This window comes from Mus pahari, chromosome 17 (genome assembly GCF_900095145.1).
Source record: "Mus pahari chromosome 17, PAHARI_EIJ_v1.1, whole genome shotgun sequence".
Classification (NCBI taxonomy): domain Eukaryota; kingdom Metazoa; phylum Chordata; class Mammalia; order Rodentia; family Muridae; genus Mus; species Mus pahari.
In genome coordinates this window covers 18216286-18233296 of record NC_034606.1, presented here as the reverse complement: position 1 = coordinate 18233296, position 17011 = coordinate 18216286, and the positions used below count along the sequence as shown (strand labels likewise).

At 43.2% G+C, this 17011-nt stretch overlaps 1 protein-coding gene across 1 annotated transcript; it reads right to left on the bottom strand.

Annotated features, from left to right (window-relative positions):
- Positions 1 to 3201: 3201 nt before the first annotated feature.
- Positions 3202 to 8467, bottom strand: Aard (alanine and arginine rich domain containing protein). Its single transcript, XM_021217301.1, has 2 exons — positions 8050 to 8467; positions 3202 to 4132 (listed from the first exon to the last, which is right to left on the bottom strand). Exons 1-2 carry the CDS (start codon positions 8395 to 8397, stop codon positions 3977 to 3979), a joined length of 504 nt encoding a protein of 167 aa, XP_021072960.1. The 5' UTR covers positions 8398 to 8467; the 3' UTR covers positions 3202 to 3976.
- Between the last annotated feature and the right edge of the window lie 8544 nt (positions 8468 to 17011).

Below are 17011 nucleotides of genomic sequence, written 5' to 3'. Positions count from 1 at the left end.
GCACAGATTGAGACCAGAAGGATTCAGAAAGCTTTTCAATCCTTATATACAAGTTGTTTTTCTTTCTTCTTTTTAAATTGTGTTGGGTGCTTGAACCCAGGGACTCACATGGGCTAAGCTATGTTGTGAATCCTGGCATTCATTAAAAACAAAAAAAGACTACATCCCAATCAATAGTTTGTCAATTTGTTCTATTGACTATTTTCTTTGCCTTACAGAAGCTTTTTAGTTTCATGAGGTCCCATTTATCAATTCTTGATCTTAGAGCCTGAGCCATTGGAGTTATGTTTAGGAAACCCATCCCTACTTCCCCTGTGGCAATGAGTTCAAGACTTTTTCCCACTTTCTCTTCTATTAGATTCAGTGTATCTGGTTTTATGTTGAGATCCTTGATCCACTTGAACTTGAGTTTTGTGCAAGGTAACAAATATGTATGTATTTCCATTTTTCTACATACCAATGCCAGTTAGACCAGCACCATTGAAGATGCTTTCTTTTTTCCATTGTATATTTTTGGTGTCTTTGTCAAAGATCAAGTGTCCATAAGTGTGTGGGATTATTTTTGTGTCTTCAATTCTATTCCATTGATCAACCTGTCTATTTCTGTACCAAAACCATGCAGTTTTTATCACTATTGCTCGGTAGTAGAGCTTGAGATCAGGGATGGTGATTTCCCCCAGAAGTTCTTTTATTGTTAAGAATTATCCTGTGTTTTTTGTTTTTCCATATGAAATTAAGAATTGTTCTTTCCATGTCTTTGAAGAATTGTGTTGGGATTTTGATGGGGACTGTGTTGAATCTATAGGTTGCTTTTGGTAGGATGATCATCTTTACTATGGTATTTCTGCCAATCCACGAGTATGAAAGATCTCTCCATTTCTGAGGTCTTCTTCAATTTCTTTCTTGAGAGACTTGAAGTTCTTGTCATATAGATCTTTCACTTGTTTGGTTAGAGTTACGCCCAAGAAATTTTATATTATTTGTGACTATTGTGAATGGTGCTGTTTCCCTATTTTCTGTCTCAGTCCATTTATCATTTGTATAAAGAAGGCTACTGATTTGTTTGAGTTAATTTTATACCCAGCCACTTTAAAGAACTAATATCCAAAATATACAAAAAAAACTAAAGAAGCTAACCTCCAAAAACGCAAACAACCCAATCCAAATATGGGGTATAGAACTAAACAGAGAATTCACAACAGAAGAATCTCGAATCATCAAGAAGCACTGAAGAAATGTACAAAGTCCTTCGTAAAAAGGGAAATGCAAATCAAAATGACCGTGAGATTCCACCTCACACCAATCAGAATGGCTAAGATCAAAATCTAAAGTGACAGCACATGTTGGCAAGGATGTGGAGAAAGAGGAACATTCCTCCATTGCTGGTAGGATTGCAAACTGGTGCCACCATTCTGGAAATCAATCTGGCTGTTCCTCAGATAACTGAAAATAGTTCTACCTGAAGACTCAGCTATACCACTCTTGGGCATATATCCAAAAGATGCCCCACCATACCACAGGGGCACGTGCTCTACTATGTTCATAGCAGCCTTATCTGTGATAGTCAAAGCTGAAAACAACCCAGACGTCTCACAACAGAAGAATGGATACAGAAAATGTGGTTCATTTATACAATGGAATACTATTTAGCTATTAGGAATGAGGACATCATGAGTTTTGCAGGCAAATGGATGGAAATAAAAAATATCATCCTGAGTGAGGTAACTCAGACCCAAAAGGTCATGCATGGTATGTACTCACTAATAAGTGGATATCAGTCAAAAAAAGAAAAGAAAAGAAAAGAAAAGAAAAGAAAAGAAAAGAAAAGAAAAGAAAAGAAAAGAAAAGAAAGTACAGAATACCCAGGATATAATCCACAGCACTCAAGAAGATGAACGAGCTGAAGGGCCTAAGTGAGAATGTTTCAGTCCCACTTGGGAGGGAGAAGATAGCAATCATGAGAGGCAGAGGGATGGAAGGGCCTGTGTGAGAGAAGGAAGGGAGAGGAGGAAAGGGGAACTTGATCAGACCTTGGGAGGGCCAGCAGAATGAATGGAAATATACAGCCTCGGAGGGTGAGAGGTGGGGGAACCCTCAGGAATGTACCAGAGACCTGGGAGGTGAGAGAGACATTCAGGACTCAAAGGGAGTGAGTGACTTTAGATGAAATGCTCTATTGTGTGGTGAGGGAACTTGCAGAACCTACCTCCAGAAGAAAGACAGGGCATCAAGTGGAAGGATGTGGTTACCATCCCACAGTCAACAACTCTGACCCAAAATTGATCCTGTCTAAAAGAACTGCAGGGACAAAAATAGAGAAAAGACTAAGGGAAAGGAGGAGGTCCAGTGACCTGCCCAACTTGAGATCCATCTCAAGGGGAGGCTCCAAGGCCTGACACTATTACTGACACTATGGTGTGCTTACAGACAGGAGCCAGCATGGCTGTCCTCCAAGGGGGTCAACAAGCAGCTGACTGAGGCAGATGCAGATACTTAGACCCAATCAATGGACTGAAGTCAAGGACCCCTGTGGTTGAATTAGGGAAAGGCTAGTAGAAGCTCGGGCTGGTGAGATGGCTTAGCAGTTAAGAGCACCGACTGCTCTTCCAAAGGTCCTGAGTTCAAATCCCAGCAACCACATGGTGGCTCACAACCATTCGTAATGAGATCTGATGCCCTCTTCTGGTGCATCTGAAGACAGCTACGGTGTACTTACATATAATATTAAATAAATCTTTTAAAAAAAAAAAAACAAGCTGAGGAGGATGTCTACCCCATAGGAAGACCAGCAGTCTCAACTACCTGGGACTCCTGAGATCTCTCAGTGAGTCACCAACCAGGCACTATACACTAGCTGGTCTGAGGCCCCAACACATATACAGCAGAGGACTGCCTGGCCTGGCCTCAGTGAAAGAAAAGGCACCTAACCCTCAAGAGACTTGAGGACCCAGGGAGTGGGGAGGCTGGGCAGGAGTGTGAGGATGGAATCCTCTTGGAGACAAGGGGAAGAGGAATGGGATGAAAAACTGTGGGAGTGGGGTAACAACTGGACTGAAAAAAAAAAAAGTAATAATAAAAAAGTTTATTATTTAAAAAAGACCACCTCCTTTCAGTTCTTTTGTCCCAAGAACTTATTTTAGTTTTAATTAAAATTATACACATTGCCATAATTTCATAGAAAATAACCACTAGAAACACCAATTAGATCTGCAACTATTTTTATTAAGTTTATTTTTGCATTGTAAAGCACTTTGGGTGTACAATTCAACCTTTTAATTCAATAAGAACCATTTAAACTCCCAAATTAACTGAACAAAAGAACTAAATTAGTCAGGAATTTAGGGGTGTGCATCTTGGAAAAATCAAACTTGAATCAACTGAAGCAAGAAATTTTATGAGAAGAATAGTTAGTATTCTACATTTCAATGATAGCAAGTCCTGGAATACACATCCACCTTCAGCAAAAAGGTGAGACACCCTTCTTGCTGGCCACATCAAGGGTATGGGTGGGATCTAGACAAAAGTAATTCTCAGTTGCACAAGTCAGACGAGTACTGGGTAGGCTACTAAGATCAACCAAAAATAAATAAAGTAAAAATGAGCACAGATCCTGCAAGTTCACTACTACATGAAGGTAACGTGCGGCGTTGTAAGCTGGCATTAAGGCAATCTTTTAGTGCTTCGGTTGTCTTCCACCTCCATCCTCCTCACCCCTCTTCCCTTCGACTACTAAGACAATAACCAGTCAAACCAACGAATGAACACTTTTAAAACTTAAAAAAAAAAAAAAAAAAAGTCTCGCTCCTTTTCTTAGCTTTTTTCCCACTTCCTCCTTAACGCCTAAGTTTTCGCTGGACAAATTGTCCTTTAGAGCGCACATAAGCATCACTAGTGTTAATGCTAGAAGGGTTTCAGAGCGGCCTATGTTATGGTGAGGGCTCAGGGTTGCTTTGGAGTGGCGGGCTCAGGCTCTCCACTATGCGCTTCCACACTCGGAATTCATCTCCTCATCCTGCGGGCTCTGGGGTTTGGAAGCAAGCTCCTGGTCCTGCCTCTTCTTCAGCTGCTGCATTTTCATGTTTAAATCCAATAAAGTTCGGGCCAGCTGGTGATTCTGGAAACGCAGTTCCAGCTAAAAGAAAAGAAAAATAATGATTGTAAGGGATGTTATTAGTTTACGATATAGAGCAAATGAAATTGCTCTCCAACCGCACATGAGCAATAAGGACTGGGTGGGAAAGGGAAATAAGACAAAAAGAAAGATGCATTTTGTACCTTACAATCCCATTCTGATCTGGCTATTAAAGTAGCTTTTTCTACAACAAGGTAAAACCCAGAAAAATAAATAGCTTTTGAAATGGCCTTGAAATGAAAACAGAAAGCGCTGATGCACGAAGCTGTCCTCATGAAAAATACCTATGCACCAAAGGCTGTTTTCAAGCAATGGCGTGGGATCACAGTGCAATCCGTTATCTTTATGAGCTTTCTGAGCCACGGGATAACTGCCTGGGGCCACCTGAGTGTTCAGGGTTTGGGGCCCATTTACTTGATTACTTGTCATTTCAAGTTTTCAGGATTTTAAATGGCTTCCCTGCTGAGTAAAAACATATAATGACACCTCAGAGGCACATGTATAGTTATATGTCCTTATATAAGCTAACACTTTTCACTCTAGAACAAAGCCTGTTATGGAGTAAGGCTGATTCATAACCTCCCGCAGTGGGAGTTTATGAGGCCCTTGTGAGTCCAAATAAAATTTTAAAAATTACATCTCCAAGGACGGGTTGCTTAGAAGGCAGTCTACCAACAAAGTTTGTTCCAGCTGTATTATAACCTAAAGCCTAAAGATCAATTACTTGCATTTTCCTTCAATTGAGTCATGCTTCATGCGGCTTGTAAAATAACATTTTCCAGGTACCCTCTTGACCAGCTCACCAACAGTAGCCCTCAGGATAAGCCAGGGCACTGTAATAGTTAACTGCCAATACTACAGTGATGAGTCCTTCTCAATTTGCAAAATAAAATATTGGGCATGGGTATCTTTTAATTTTCCTCTGACATTTATGGGTTTTATTCTTTTGCACTTGCAACCACTTCTCTGGAAGCAAGAATTAGAAATGATAAAGTGTAGCCTCCCCCAGCCTTGTGGCTGATTCAGACCTTGCTGCCACTGTGAATGAGACCACCTGGGGTGGAGTCTTCTGACCTAGATGGTTCTATTGTTCTGTCACCTGCCTCTGCTCTTCTCCAAGATGTCTCTACCACTGAGAGGCTGAACCAGTCTTCCTGAGATATTCCTGAGATAGCTGACAACCTGTCGAATTGGTGACCTAATGCTAACAGCTCTAGCAGACTAAATGCTAACAACTTAGCAACAAAGTATCAAGAAGCCTGGCCTGGCGGGAGGTGGGCTTTCCCCCTTTAGAAGCACAGACTCTTAGTAAACATTGGGCCTTGATCAGAAATCTGTCTTGGTCTCTTTTCTTCACTCGCGGTTCTCTCCTTTACAGCTCTGGCCTCCCGCTCTGGCCTCCCGCTCTGGCCTCCCACTCAGGAACCCAGTTTGTGTGGCCACAGGCGGCTACAATAAAGGAGACAGAGATCCAAGGCACCCAAACAACAGAAACAAACCGCACCACCCTCACCATAAAAATCCCCCATCCTTTACCACAAGGCTGACCTCTGATGCGTGCCTCTGGCTCTAGAATCCCACCCTGCTTAGCTCACTTCATTTCCTAGCACAGTCGCCTGGACTGCTTCTATCCCAGGTAGCCAGAGACAGCTTGCCAGTTTGTCACTTCTCTCTCCATGGAATGCAAATAGATATCAGGAGTTGTCGAAAAGCCTCCTGTAACCAAGGCCAGGCACTGTGGCCTCTTTCTTAATCCTACAGCCATGGCCTTCCATTTACACGCCTTTGATAACAGAGAGACTGCATTACCCCCAGGCTGCTGTGGATGGGCTCCGCTATGATTGCATTCTCAATATGGAGTGCCTTGCCTCCACATCCATGGGAGGGTCTCTGTGTCCTTGTTAAAAGACTGAGAGAAGGAAGGGGTGAGACGATGAGGTGACGGATATCTGTCCTCTGCTTTCTCTGCCAAGTATCAAGGGGCAAAATTACTGATAATGATTCACCCATCTAAGTACAGGATGTGTGATTCACACTTATTTAGGAAATTCAGACACTCATGCTTTTACATTTCTTTCATCACAGATCCCTTTGAGAGTCCAATGAAAGCTGTAAAACTTCTCTGAGGGGTGAGAAAAAGGACTTTATATACCTAGAAAATTTTTAAGTTTAACTCCAGAAATCCAAAGAACAATTGCATCCATTAAGAAGAGTAAGCCAAACAGAGCATTGCATACATAAGAGCACTTATTCATCATTGTCCCTTGGATAAACTCCATCATGACCCATGATGCCTCTGCACACACGGGAGCACTCGTTCCCATAGAGATTTAGCTACTGACCCAGATCAAAACCTACTTCTAATGATGATCCTGAGGTAAGTATCTGCATCTGGTTATATATAAAATTCTCAGCTTCTTTCCAGAGCAAAACTTTTTAATTTTTTTTCTCATTTATTTATGTGTGCATATCTGTGCTTGCATGTGTGAGGGCAGAGGCATGCTTGTGCCACCAGTGTTCCTGTGTTGAGGGGCAAGGAGTGGGGATCCTGCCACCGAGTGGGAACTGGGGATTGAACTCGGGTCTTCCGGCCTGCCCACAAGCTCTTCTAAAGGGCCATCTTGCTGGCTCAATTCTCAATTCTCGGAATGTTCATATTTGTCCTGCTAGGCACAATCAACTTCCAAGATCTATAATATAATAACAACAGTCATTAAAGAGTGCATATGGCAGAGGCATGTCATATAATATTATCTCATATAATATGGCAGTAATCTCATGACAATATCTCTACGTTACAGAGGAGTAAACCAACTCAAGTCTGCTAAGTCCGTCTCAAAGCTGGAGGGCCAGCAGGTATTCGAAGACCCCATGATTCCCTGCCCCTCTCACCTTATTTGTCTAGACCTCCTATTGATGGAGCTACTTATTAGAATGTTAAGGGTCAAGTGCCTCGGGCCTTGTCCTGCTTGACTTCTATATGAGTCATCAAGAAAAGGGGGAGGGATGTCGTAGACCAGTTCAGTAGCATAGGGGTTTGGTTCAGTCAGGCCTACCTAGACACTCCAGTGTGGCATACTGGCCCACAGCACTAACCTCGCGGTGAGCAGGAAGACGGTCTCACCAGGCAATGAGATGGCTTTATCATCCAGCTACTAGGGTTTACCATTTTGACCACACACACCGTTAGATCAAGCATAATGCATTCCTTATCAAATTCAGATTGTTAATGTTGGATTGTTAAAATTGAATTCGCTATCATGTTGCCCTTCTTAAAGCCAGAAATGAACTCGATCACCCGCTGAGGTTTCTAACTGTTCTGAAGAAATAGTTAGTTGTTGCACTCAATCCAAGAGAACTTTCCAAATCTCCATTACGCAGCATTCATAAGTGTCGCCATTTTAAAGTACGGGTACTTTATACTTTTGTCCTTTTCAAATTGTCAGATTTAATTTTCTTTTTATTACAAAAAAAGTGATCTACGCACACTCCTCCCTTTTGAATAGCCAGTCGGTTTCTGAATTCTTAGCAAGGACTAAAACAAAAATACTTGGATTGACTCAGTTTCTCATATTCTATCCATCTTGGTTGGTGGTTACACTGAAATTGCTTTCTCAGCACGCTAAACATATACTAGGAGTTTGCTATGGGGAAGCTTCTAGAGGATAGAAAACTACAGAAACAGACTGGGGAGGGGCTCCTAGAATCTGGGCCAATCACTGAATTGTAGGCCAAGCCCTGATCGCTGGAGCTTTGACCCAAGGAGGCCTTAACACCGAGTCCAGAGGAAATCGGTCCCCAGGAGTGATCTCCCTCCCGGGCAGCACCCCCACCCCGGCGGTCCTCCTGCAGGCTAAGCTCCAGCTTCGAAGCCACGGACTCCAGAGAGCGAACACCGCCGCACAGCCCGCGCTCACCAGCTCCGCGCGCAGCCGGGCCAAGGCGCACTCCATGCGCGCCCGGCTCCTTTCCTCCCGTGCTGCCGCCGCGGCCGCCGCCACCGCCGCCACCGCCTCCCGCGCGCGCCTGGCGCGCCCGCGTGCCGCCGCCCGCTGGAAGGCGCGCTCCAGCTGCCTCCGGAGATGCTCCAGCACCGGGCTGGACGCCTGGACGTGCTCTGGCGCTTCGATGCCGATGCGCCAGGTGCCGCAAGGCATGCGGTGCACCGGGTGGAAGGCTGGGGACCACACCGCAGCCCTTCCAGAGACTCCGTAGAGTCCCCGGGACATCCTCTGTCTGCAGTGGCTGTAGTCACCCAAGCCCATCGTGGTCCTTTTCTGCAGCGCTCCGACTGGGGATTTGGTTGCAAGTTGGAGCTTTTTAAGGCAGATCGGGTCGGGGGCGGGGGCAGTTAACGGAACAGGCAGGACCCTGGCAGTGGACGCTGTTAACTGCCCGGCCACTCAGAGCGCTGCTCTGCTCCTTGTCCATCTCCTGTCTTCTCTACCTCATAGCAACAAGGAGGGAGGCCTTGTGACTAGAAGTTCTGACTGAATTTTTTTTTTTTTCCAGCCTGTTATAGCTTTGGCTTTGAGAATGCATGGAGACTGGAACAGTCAACCCACGCAGATAAAAACCGAAGAACTAGCTGAGGATTTACAACGGGGGGGAAAAAGAAAAAAAGTTTGACACAAAACTTCCCAGTTGCCTATATCTTAGTACTGTGAACTTTTAAAATAGTCTCTGACTTTTTACTCTCTCAATACTGTGTCAGGTGTGGTAGAATCTAGACACCCTTCTGATCCTATATGCATGTATTATCCACAGTCCATGGTGAGAAGGTCGATCCGTTTGCAAGTTAGAATAGTCTTTCTATGATTCCAGGAGCCCGGAGTTCGGAAACTCGGTGCTCCTCTTTAACCCTGATGACTTCTTGGTGAGTCTACATGTATGAAAAATCAGCGCCTTCCCTTATGATGGTATAATTCCCAGTCCAATGTAATCATGAGCTAATAATGATTATCTGCATCATATAAAGTATATTTAAATGCTTCTTTTGAAGCTAATTGAATGTTTCTTTACAGGAACGAACAGTCAAAACTCCTGTGGTCATAGACAATTGCAAGAAAAAACAACAGAAGCAGAAGAAACAGACACCTAGAACTCTCCCCCAAGGAACTGAGGGTACAGCTCTGAAAGATTGCTCCATTGCTTGAAGTGTCAAAAGTAGGCATAAAAAATAACAAGAGCATCCTTATATTGTACTATATGCCTTATAGTACGTTATGTATTATTATAGTTCTTACTATATGCCAGCCACTTCATTTATTAACCTACATAATCCTTACACAACCCTGTGAGATATATACTATTTTTCCATATTTTTCCAAATGAGGAAAGTGGGGTGAGGGGAGCCCACATGCAGACCCACCAAAGAGTCACTCAAACCCAAGTGGTCCGCTTACAATTCACACCTAGGAAGCCTGGCTTGTACACGCCAGTCACTGAGAAATACTCTCCTTCCAAGGAGAGAATGTTGCACTCATAAGCAAGAACTCTGACTCTGTGGGCTCATTAAATTCAGCTCTATTGAAATGGCCTCAGTCTTTACTGGCTAAGGAATAACGGGTTACCCAGCCTCTGGGGATAATCGCCAAGTTCAGTGCCTGATAGTTCACAACTTAAGTACAGTCATCTCTGACCATTGTGTAAAGAGACTCTAGAAACATTTGAAGATGTAGTCTACTAGTAGAAAGTGAGAAATCTAGGGGCTGGGAACATGGCTCAATGAGGAAAATGCTTGCCAAACTAGACTGAAGACCTAAGTTTGTATTCCCGGAACACATGGGAAAAGTCCAGACAGTAGTGCCCGTAATCCCAGCACCGAAGAGGCAGGGACAGAAAGGCTGGTGGAGCTTGGTGGCCAGCCGGTCTCAGTGAAGTCCAGGCTCAGTGCGGCCATGTCTCAATTAAGATAAAGCACAATTGAGAGAGACATTGGCCACAGAGCTCTGGCTTCCACATGCACATGTGCACACAGAACAGGGGCGGGGGTTGGGGGGAATGATAGAGGGAGGGAGGGAGGGAGGGAGGGAGGGAAGGAAGGGAAGAAAGAAGGAAAGATCGAGAAAGGAAAGGGATAGAAACACAATAAAATAGATGGGTGGATGTACCTCAGTTAAAGCCCTTGCCGAATAAGGAATAAGATCGGGGTTTGGATCAGCAGAACCCACACAAATGTCAGGTACCTGAGTGTGGCAGGCAACGTGAATCTATCCCTGGAAGGCAGAGACAGTGGGTCCCCAGAGAAAGCAGGCTAGTGAAACGAAATGTACAGGAAAATGTTGAGCCTGGTTAAAAATAGCTCTGCCTCAAAGTATGAGGTACGAGCGCTATCAGAGCAAGATCCATACCATCAAATTAGGGCCTCCACATACAGGAACGTCCATACCCCCTTGCAAACGCCACACGCGCGCGCAAAGGAACTGCCAATATATGTAAGGTAGGAAAATAAGGAGTCAGGCCCGGAGAGAAGAGCTGATCAGACAAGCCTGGCACTGACACAAACACAGAATATTAATGAAGTATCCAGAATTATTCCAGAATGATAAGGTGGATCTTCCTGAAAAGGACAGAGTCTCGTCTCATAAACAAAGAAGCCACTCCTGCCCCTGCAGTGCGCTTCTTCATCTCACGAGCACAAATCAGGTCACACAGTTCCCTGCTAGGTCATGCCACATCGGCAGTCCCGAGTGCACCAAGCTGACAGCTGGCTTCCTTGAAGTGCGTTATGCCTGGGATAATACAGTCAGCACGTAAGGAAATGGCAGGAGTAGGATTTGATTTCACACCTACATGGCTCCAAGGGTCACGTTATCTCCCCTCCGTGACACCGAGCTACATAGACTTGCTAAAACAGTACTGGTTCTGTAGTGTTGTCACCTGAGCAGGTCTTTCCTTGCTATCATGTTTCTGCCCTGACATTTTAAAGCCACTTCTCTGTGTTCTTTTAGACATCAGGAGGAGTTTGCATCGCACATAGGGTTTCCATTTTATACAGTTCAGCAGTGAACCAAAGCAGAGAATTCTTTACGCTGAACCCTAACACCATCTCTGAAACCCTGTAAGGAAATCTGTCAGTTACCAAAATCATCAGTGATCTATGTAATAGATGATGAATAAAATAGTGAGTGGAGATCACACCTACATCCTTCAAATAACACATCTGCATTAGGTCATTTCTGCCTAGTCACCATTCACTGGGAAATCTTCATCCCCAGTCCTTTATTCATTCCCTATCTGTGCCTTGGGAGGCTCCAGGCTAAGGTCACTCCTTCGGTCCACCTCTGTGACAATTACTCTTTCAAGCGATAGACTCTGAGTGTTCCCTCTGCAAATAGAATGTCCTTGAGCACTCCTTGCAGAAAGAAACAAGTATGTCTCTGGGCCTCTGAGACGGAGAATTTTCCTTATAAGCCTTAAAATAAATATTTGTCATATTTTTCACAAAACAGATTAGTAGTTTGGTCCATTCGAGATTCTGTAGAAGGGACAGCTCATTTTCTGGTTAACTAGTGGCTAGCAAGCATTCTTTGCTTGTGGAATGTTCAAAAGCCATTCACTGTCTCCTTTACTTCATTTCCCGGGATTCTGGGAGCAAAGGATTCTCAGCCGTCTCCCTTCCTGGCCATGTGACTTTGTATAAACACTCTGGGTTAATCTGTTTACAAGTAAGATAAGGGACAAGGGATAAAGGGACTCCTTACTTAGTTGTCCAGTAACAGAAGCCTCCAGCAAGGCACTGGACAGTGCTCAGAACAGTTCATGGGAAAGCTTTAAAATAAGATTCATAGTTTATTTAGATTGAAACAAACCACACAAAAGTGTCTTCTTTCATCAAATATAGTACTTTCATAATGTTTCTAAGTAAACCACAAGACCTCTAGTTTTGCAGGTTTTGCTTCCAAATAAAGAAGAAAAGGCAGAAGATAGAATCATGCAAAACTGCAGATGGAGAGGCAAACCAGTTCCCTCGATGAGTGGCTGCAGGGTCAGTCGAAACTATGAGNCAGAGGTATCTGATGTTTACATGCTAAAAGGCTTATAGAAAAACAAAGACGATTCCCAAAGGAGAGCATACTGGCGGCACTACATACAGAGCAGGAATGTCCGGATCTTCCATTTCTTTAACCATAACGTGTTCTTCCTCTAAGTTCATAAAAAAGAAAAAAGAGAGAGAGAGAGAGAGAGAACCTACATCAGAACTCTACTGGGCTCACAAACCTCTCTCTGGAAATCGTTGTACCTGTCCATTATAGTTGTTTTTGTTGATGTTTGATTTATTTCAGTGCAAGGCCATGCACATACTAGTAAATATTCTACCACTAAGCTGTATTCTCTGTCCTTGGTTTTTTAAAACAGGAGTCTCACTGCGTAGTCCATGCTGGTCTTGACTTTTTTCTCTAACCCACACTAACCTAAAACTTGAGTTCTCTTTCTAGGTCTCCGTGATACTGCCATTATAGGCTCTTACCAACACACTCAAAACTCCTACTACTCAAAAGCCAGTGGTGGACGTTAATGTAAGACTATATATATATATATATATATATATATATATATATATATATACATCCCTTGTTTCCATACCTTCTCAAAAACTTGGTAACTCAACACCCACCACAGAGATAATACATGTTTATGTATTACATGTGTTTAAAATGAATCCCAGAGCCGGGCGTGGTGGCACACGCCTTTAATACCAGCACTTGGGAGGTAGAGGCAGGCGGATTTTTGAGTTCGAGGCCAGCATGGTCTACAAAGTGAGTTCCAGGACAGCGAGGGCTACACAGAGAAACCCTGTCTCAAAAAACCAAAAATAAATAAATAAATAAATAAATAAATAAATAAATAAAATGAATCCCAGGACTTGGGAGTTAGACACAGGTGGATCTCTGCAAATTGGAGGCCAGTCTTGTCTATATAGTGAGTTCCAGGATAGAGCAACATAATGAGACCCTGTCTTAAATAAATAAATAATAGATAGATGATAGATAGATAGATAGATAGATAGATAGATAGATAGATAGATAGATAGATAGATAAAAAACCAAAATGACTAAAACAACTTCAGAATACCACTAGCAGGGATCATTCAGAGAAGTTTGGCCTCACCAAGTCTGTCCTCTGGAAGAACAGACAGGTATTCAAAGCAAGAGAGTTCAAACAGTGACCATTTAAATAACCAGATTCTCAGAGGCAGATGGAGGCATCCCAGAGGCCCAAATGCTGAGCTGTTGGGTGAGTCAGTAGCCTATTACACCTACTCTTCTCCACTGTCAAATGTAAGACTTCATTTTTTTTTAAGATTTATTCATGCGTATGACTGTTTTGCCCACATGTATGTATATGCACTATATGTATGCCTGGTACCCACACTGATTAGAATAGACGATCATGGTCTCTGGAACTGGAGTTTTGGGTGATTATGAGGCAACCTGCAGGTTCTGGGAATTGAACACCAGGCCTCTGCAAAGGCAACCAGTATTCTCAAACACTGGGAGATCTATAGACGCCAAGAAAACTCTTTTAAATCTCCTTGGTATTTTCAAGAGTGTCTGAGTCATATGTGGGATGGTCTGCCTTGTGTGGAATTTAATGTGTCCCTCATTAAATCCAGATCCCATTTTAGGACAAAACGTATGCTAACCAAAGCCACATTTCTTGAACTCTGATCTATCAAGGTGTTCCTGGAGTGTGTTTGGAGACTCTTTCACCCATTTTTTTTTTGTAGCTCTCCTTCTCAACCTTCAATACAAGAATGCACACAACCTTCAGCAATCCATACTCATTAGGAGTAAACTGCACATCGGGGAGTTAGATTCATCTGTCGCCATCCCTGTGTTCCCACCTGATTCCCAACAGTGAAGCTCAGCAGAGAGCACGTGAGGGTTGGATTGGGCATTTTTAAAGACAGCATCATAGTCTTCTTCTAATGCTGTCCCCCATGACTGAGGGAACCAGAGCTAAGCAATTCAGATCATTGAGGCGCCAGTCTGAAAACATAGCTTCAGGTTCTTGAATAGCATACTCCACCACGGGACCGTTTAAAGCTTCATTTCAGTAACTCCCAGAGCTTAGCTGAGATCCGAGGTCACCTTGCTAAACCTTGTTGAATTTTCCAGAGTTTCATTTCACTATCAAACTTGATTGTCAAATCTTTGGTTCCTTTAAACCAAAACTCATGATTTCCTATCACCCCTTGGAGTGGTTGCAGTGTGCAATGGAGGTACTGGCTGCAAGAAAAATGTCAGTTTGGGCCTAGACATTCTTCCCAAAGGGCCTTGTAAAGATAAGATGGTTTATGGGACTGGAGAGATTGCTCAAAGGTTCCAGCGCCAATATGGCAGCTCCCATTCATCTGTAGCTCCAGTTCCAAGGGATCCAACACCCTCATACAGACGTGGATGCAGAAAACAAAAACACCAGTGCACATAAAAAAATAAAAAAGGAATCATTAAAAAAATTTTAATTATTAAAAAAAAAAAGATAAGATAACCCAGGCATTGGTGGCGCATGCCTTTAATCCCAGCACTTGGGAGGCAGAGGCAGGCAGATTTCTGAGTTCAAGGCCAGCCTGGTCTACAAAGTGAGTTCCAGGACAGCCAGAGCTAGACAGAGAAACACTGTCTCGAAAAACAAACAAACAAAAAAAGATACATTGGTGCAAATTCAATCAAAACCCATGCCTGCTATACAGAGTGGAAACCCTGCACCATACAGTCAGACTGTCTAATTCTGTCTCTGTGTGGTTCTGTATTACATTGGAACATAAAGCAAGGCAGTGTTGGAGGTTCACTAAACATCAGAAGTATCACGGCTGCATGCCCACTGAAAATGTCACAACCCATTCGGTTCCCATTCTTCACTGTTCTGAAATTACATTGTCATGTTTTAAAAGCAGAAATAGTGATCAATGGGAAAAAAAAGAACTATCTTTCCCTGTTGTCCCTAATGCATCCAATACCTCCATTGCAGGGACAGATTGTGCCAACTATGTATTTAAGTTAGAGAAAGAGCAGACTCTGAATAGTTTGGGGAATGATTCCCCACAAGTCTAGTTTTTTCAAACCTTCACTTTGCGGGGGGCGGGGGCAGGGGGAAGCTTTGAACACAGCACAAGCCTGACCATAATATATAACATAATATTTCATATTTAGTGTCCTTACTATGAGAAGGAAATTTTATAGGCAAGATTTCTATATCCCCTTATGAGGTAGAAAGCCTGCCAATTCCTATCTCAGGTTTTGAGAGTCATGAACTACCCGGACTACCTCACCAGCATAGCTGGCTGCTCACCCTCTGCCGTGCTCGCCCACTGTCTCTGATAATGGAAAAGAACTGAGAGTCCCTCGCCTGCCTGAACATTAATTCCCAGGGGCAGCTCTCAGACCTCTAGAATCCCTGTCCCCAGTGTTTAGGGCAGAAGGTGTTAACTGCTGTGGCCTCAAAGAGCTTTCTCAAGTCCTCTTCAGCAGAATGTCCCCAGCTCTCCAGCAGTGCTCGGGAGTCATCAGGGCTAAAGAAACCTGGCATCTAATCATTCTATGTACACACCCAGAAGCATGAGAATTTCAAATAAAGACTCTAAGAGACTATAAGTTCTTTCTCTTCAAGGGATAAGGTAAAGCATATCATCCCACTCATTTAGTACTGGTGTTCTGAACATTGTTGTTTGTTTCATGGACAAGTACAGAAGATCTGTTTGTCTGTCTGTCTGTCTGTCTGGGGTTTTTTTTTTTTCAGTTTCAGTGTTCTGGTTTTATCTTCATTTGATTCTTTTGTTTTCTGTGCCTGCTGTAAGTTTTAGCACAACCACATACTTCCAGGATCACTTTGCCTCTAAGAGTGATCCCATCAGTCTCTCCCAATGACTTCATAGTTATCTGCTTCAATCAGCGCAGAAATAAATTCACCCGACTGTTCTTTAGTTTCTTGAAACCACTGGAAAATGATCATAGAGGTCTCAAAGTGTCTAGCACATGGTAAATAATGTTTGATCTGGTGGTTCATCTTCTAAATTGTTCTTCTACATCTTTCCATCCTTTCTAAGCATCTTGTGGCCCCTGTAGGAATCTGAAGGCCAGAATAGACTCTGAAGGTAGAAGTAATACAAAGTCAGCATCATTGCCCACCTTCTAAGCAGGACCAGTCCTCCGCTGACCTGGCTGGTTTATGGATGTAGTTCTACTTGCTCTGAGGGCCTCAGGATTTTCTATAACCACTGCTGGTGAGCCTTCTTCTTCACTGGGGATACTGCTATCTCCCTTCCACAAGTCAACAAAATTCACAACAATATTATTTTTATATACAAGAAATATGAATTGAGTAACCATAAAAACAGATTACTGAATATTGTTTTAAAGCATCACAGAGCATTGTATGGAAAAAAACAACTAGAATCTCTCAGTCTTAGGATACCAAGAGAAACTGAGTCAAGTCTGATAGCAGGGATATAGTTGGGGGTGCTAGGGGTGGATCGTGACTATTCCAATGAGTTAGACTACCATCATGAATTTCCAGTGACCACATGAAACCAATATAATTATTTCCATCCTGTCTTCTAAGTAGATATGATGGGTTGTGTTGATTTTCATAATACTGCCGGTTTCTCTCAATGGAAAGCTGGTAAATTTTACACTTGGTTGACTTTAGAAGGTAGAGTTTTCATACAAATGGACTATGGGCAAAAGGGTGATGTGTTATTTGCTAGCAAAAATCGTAAGTGGAAAAAAAGAAAAAAGAAAGGGGGGGCTGTCAATCAGTCTACATCCACTCCTCTCCAGTCTACATCCACTCCTCTCCAGTCTACATCCACTCCTCTCCAGTCTACATCCATTCCTCTCCAGTCTACATCCACTCCTCTCCAGTCTACATCCA

Coding starts and splice junctions, on each gene's coding strand:
- Aard (XM_021217301.1), bottom strand. CDS start 8,397: ATGGGCTTGGGTGACTACAGCCACTGCAGACAGAGGATGTCCCGGGGA. Junction 4,133..8,049: donor CCCGGCTGCGCGCGGAGCTG/GTGAGCGCGGGC, acceptor CTTTTCTTTTAG/CTGGAACTGCGTTTCCAGAA.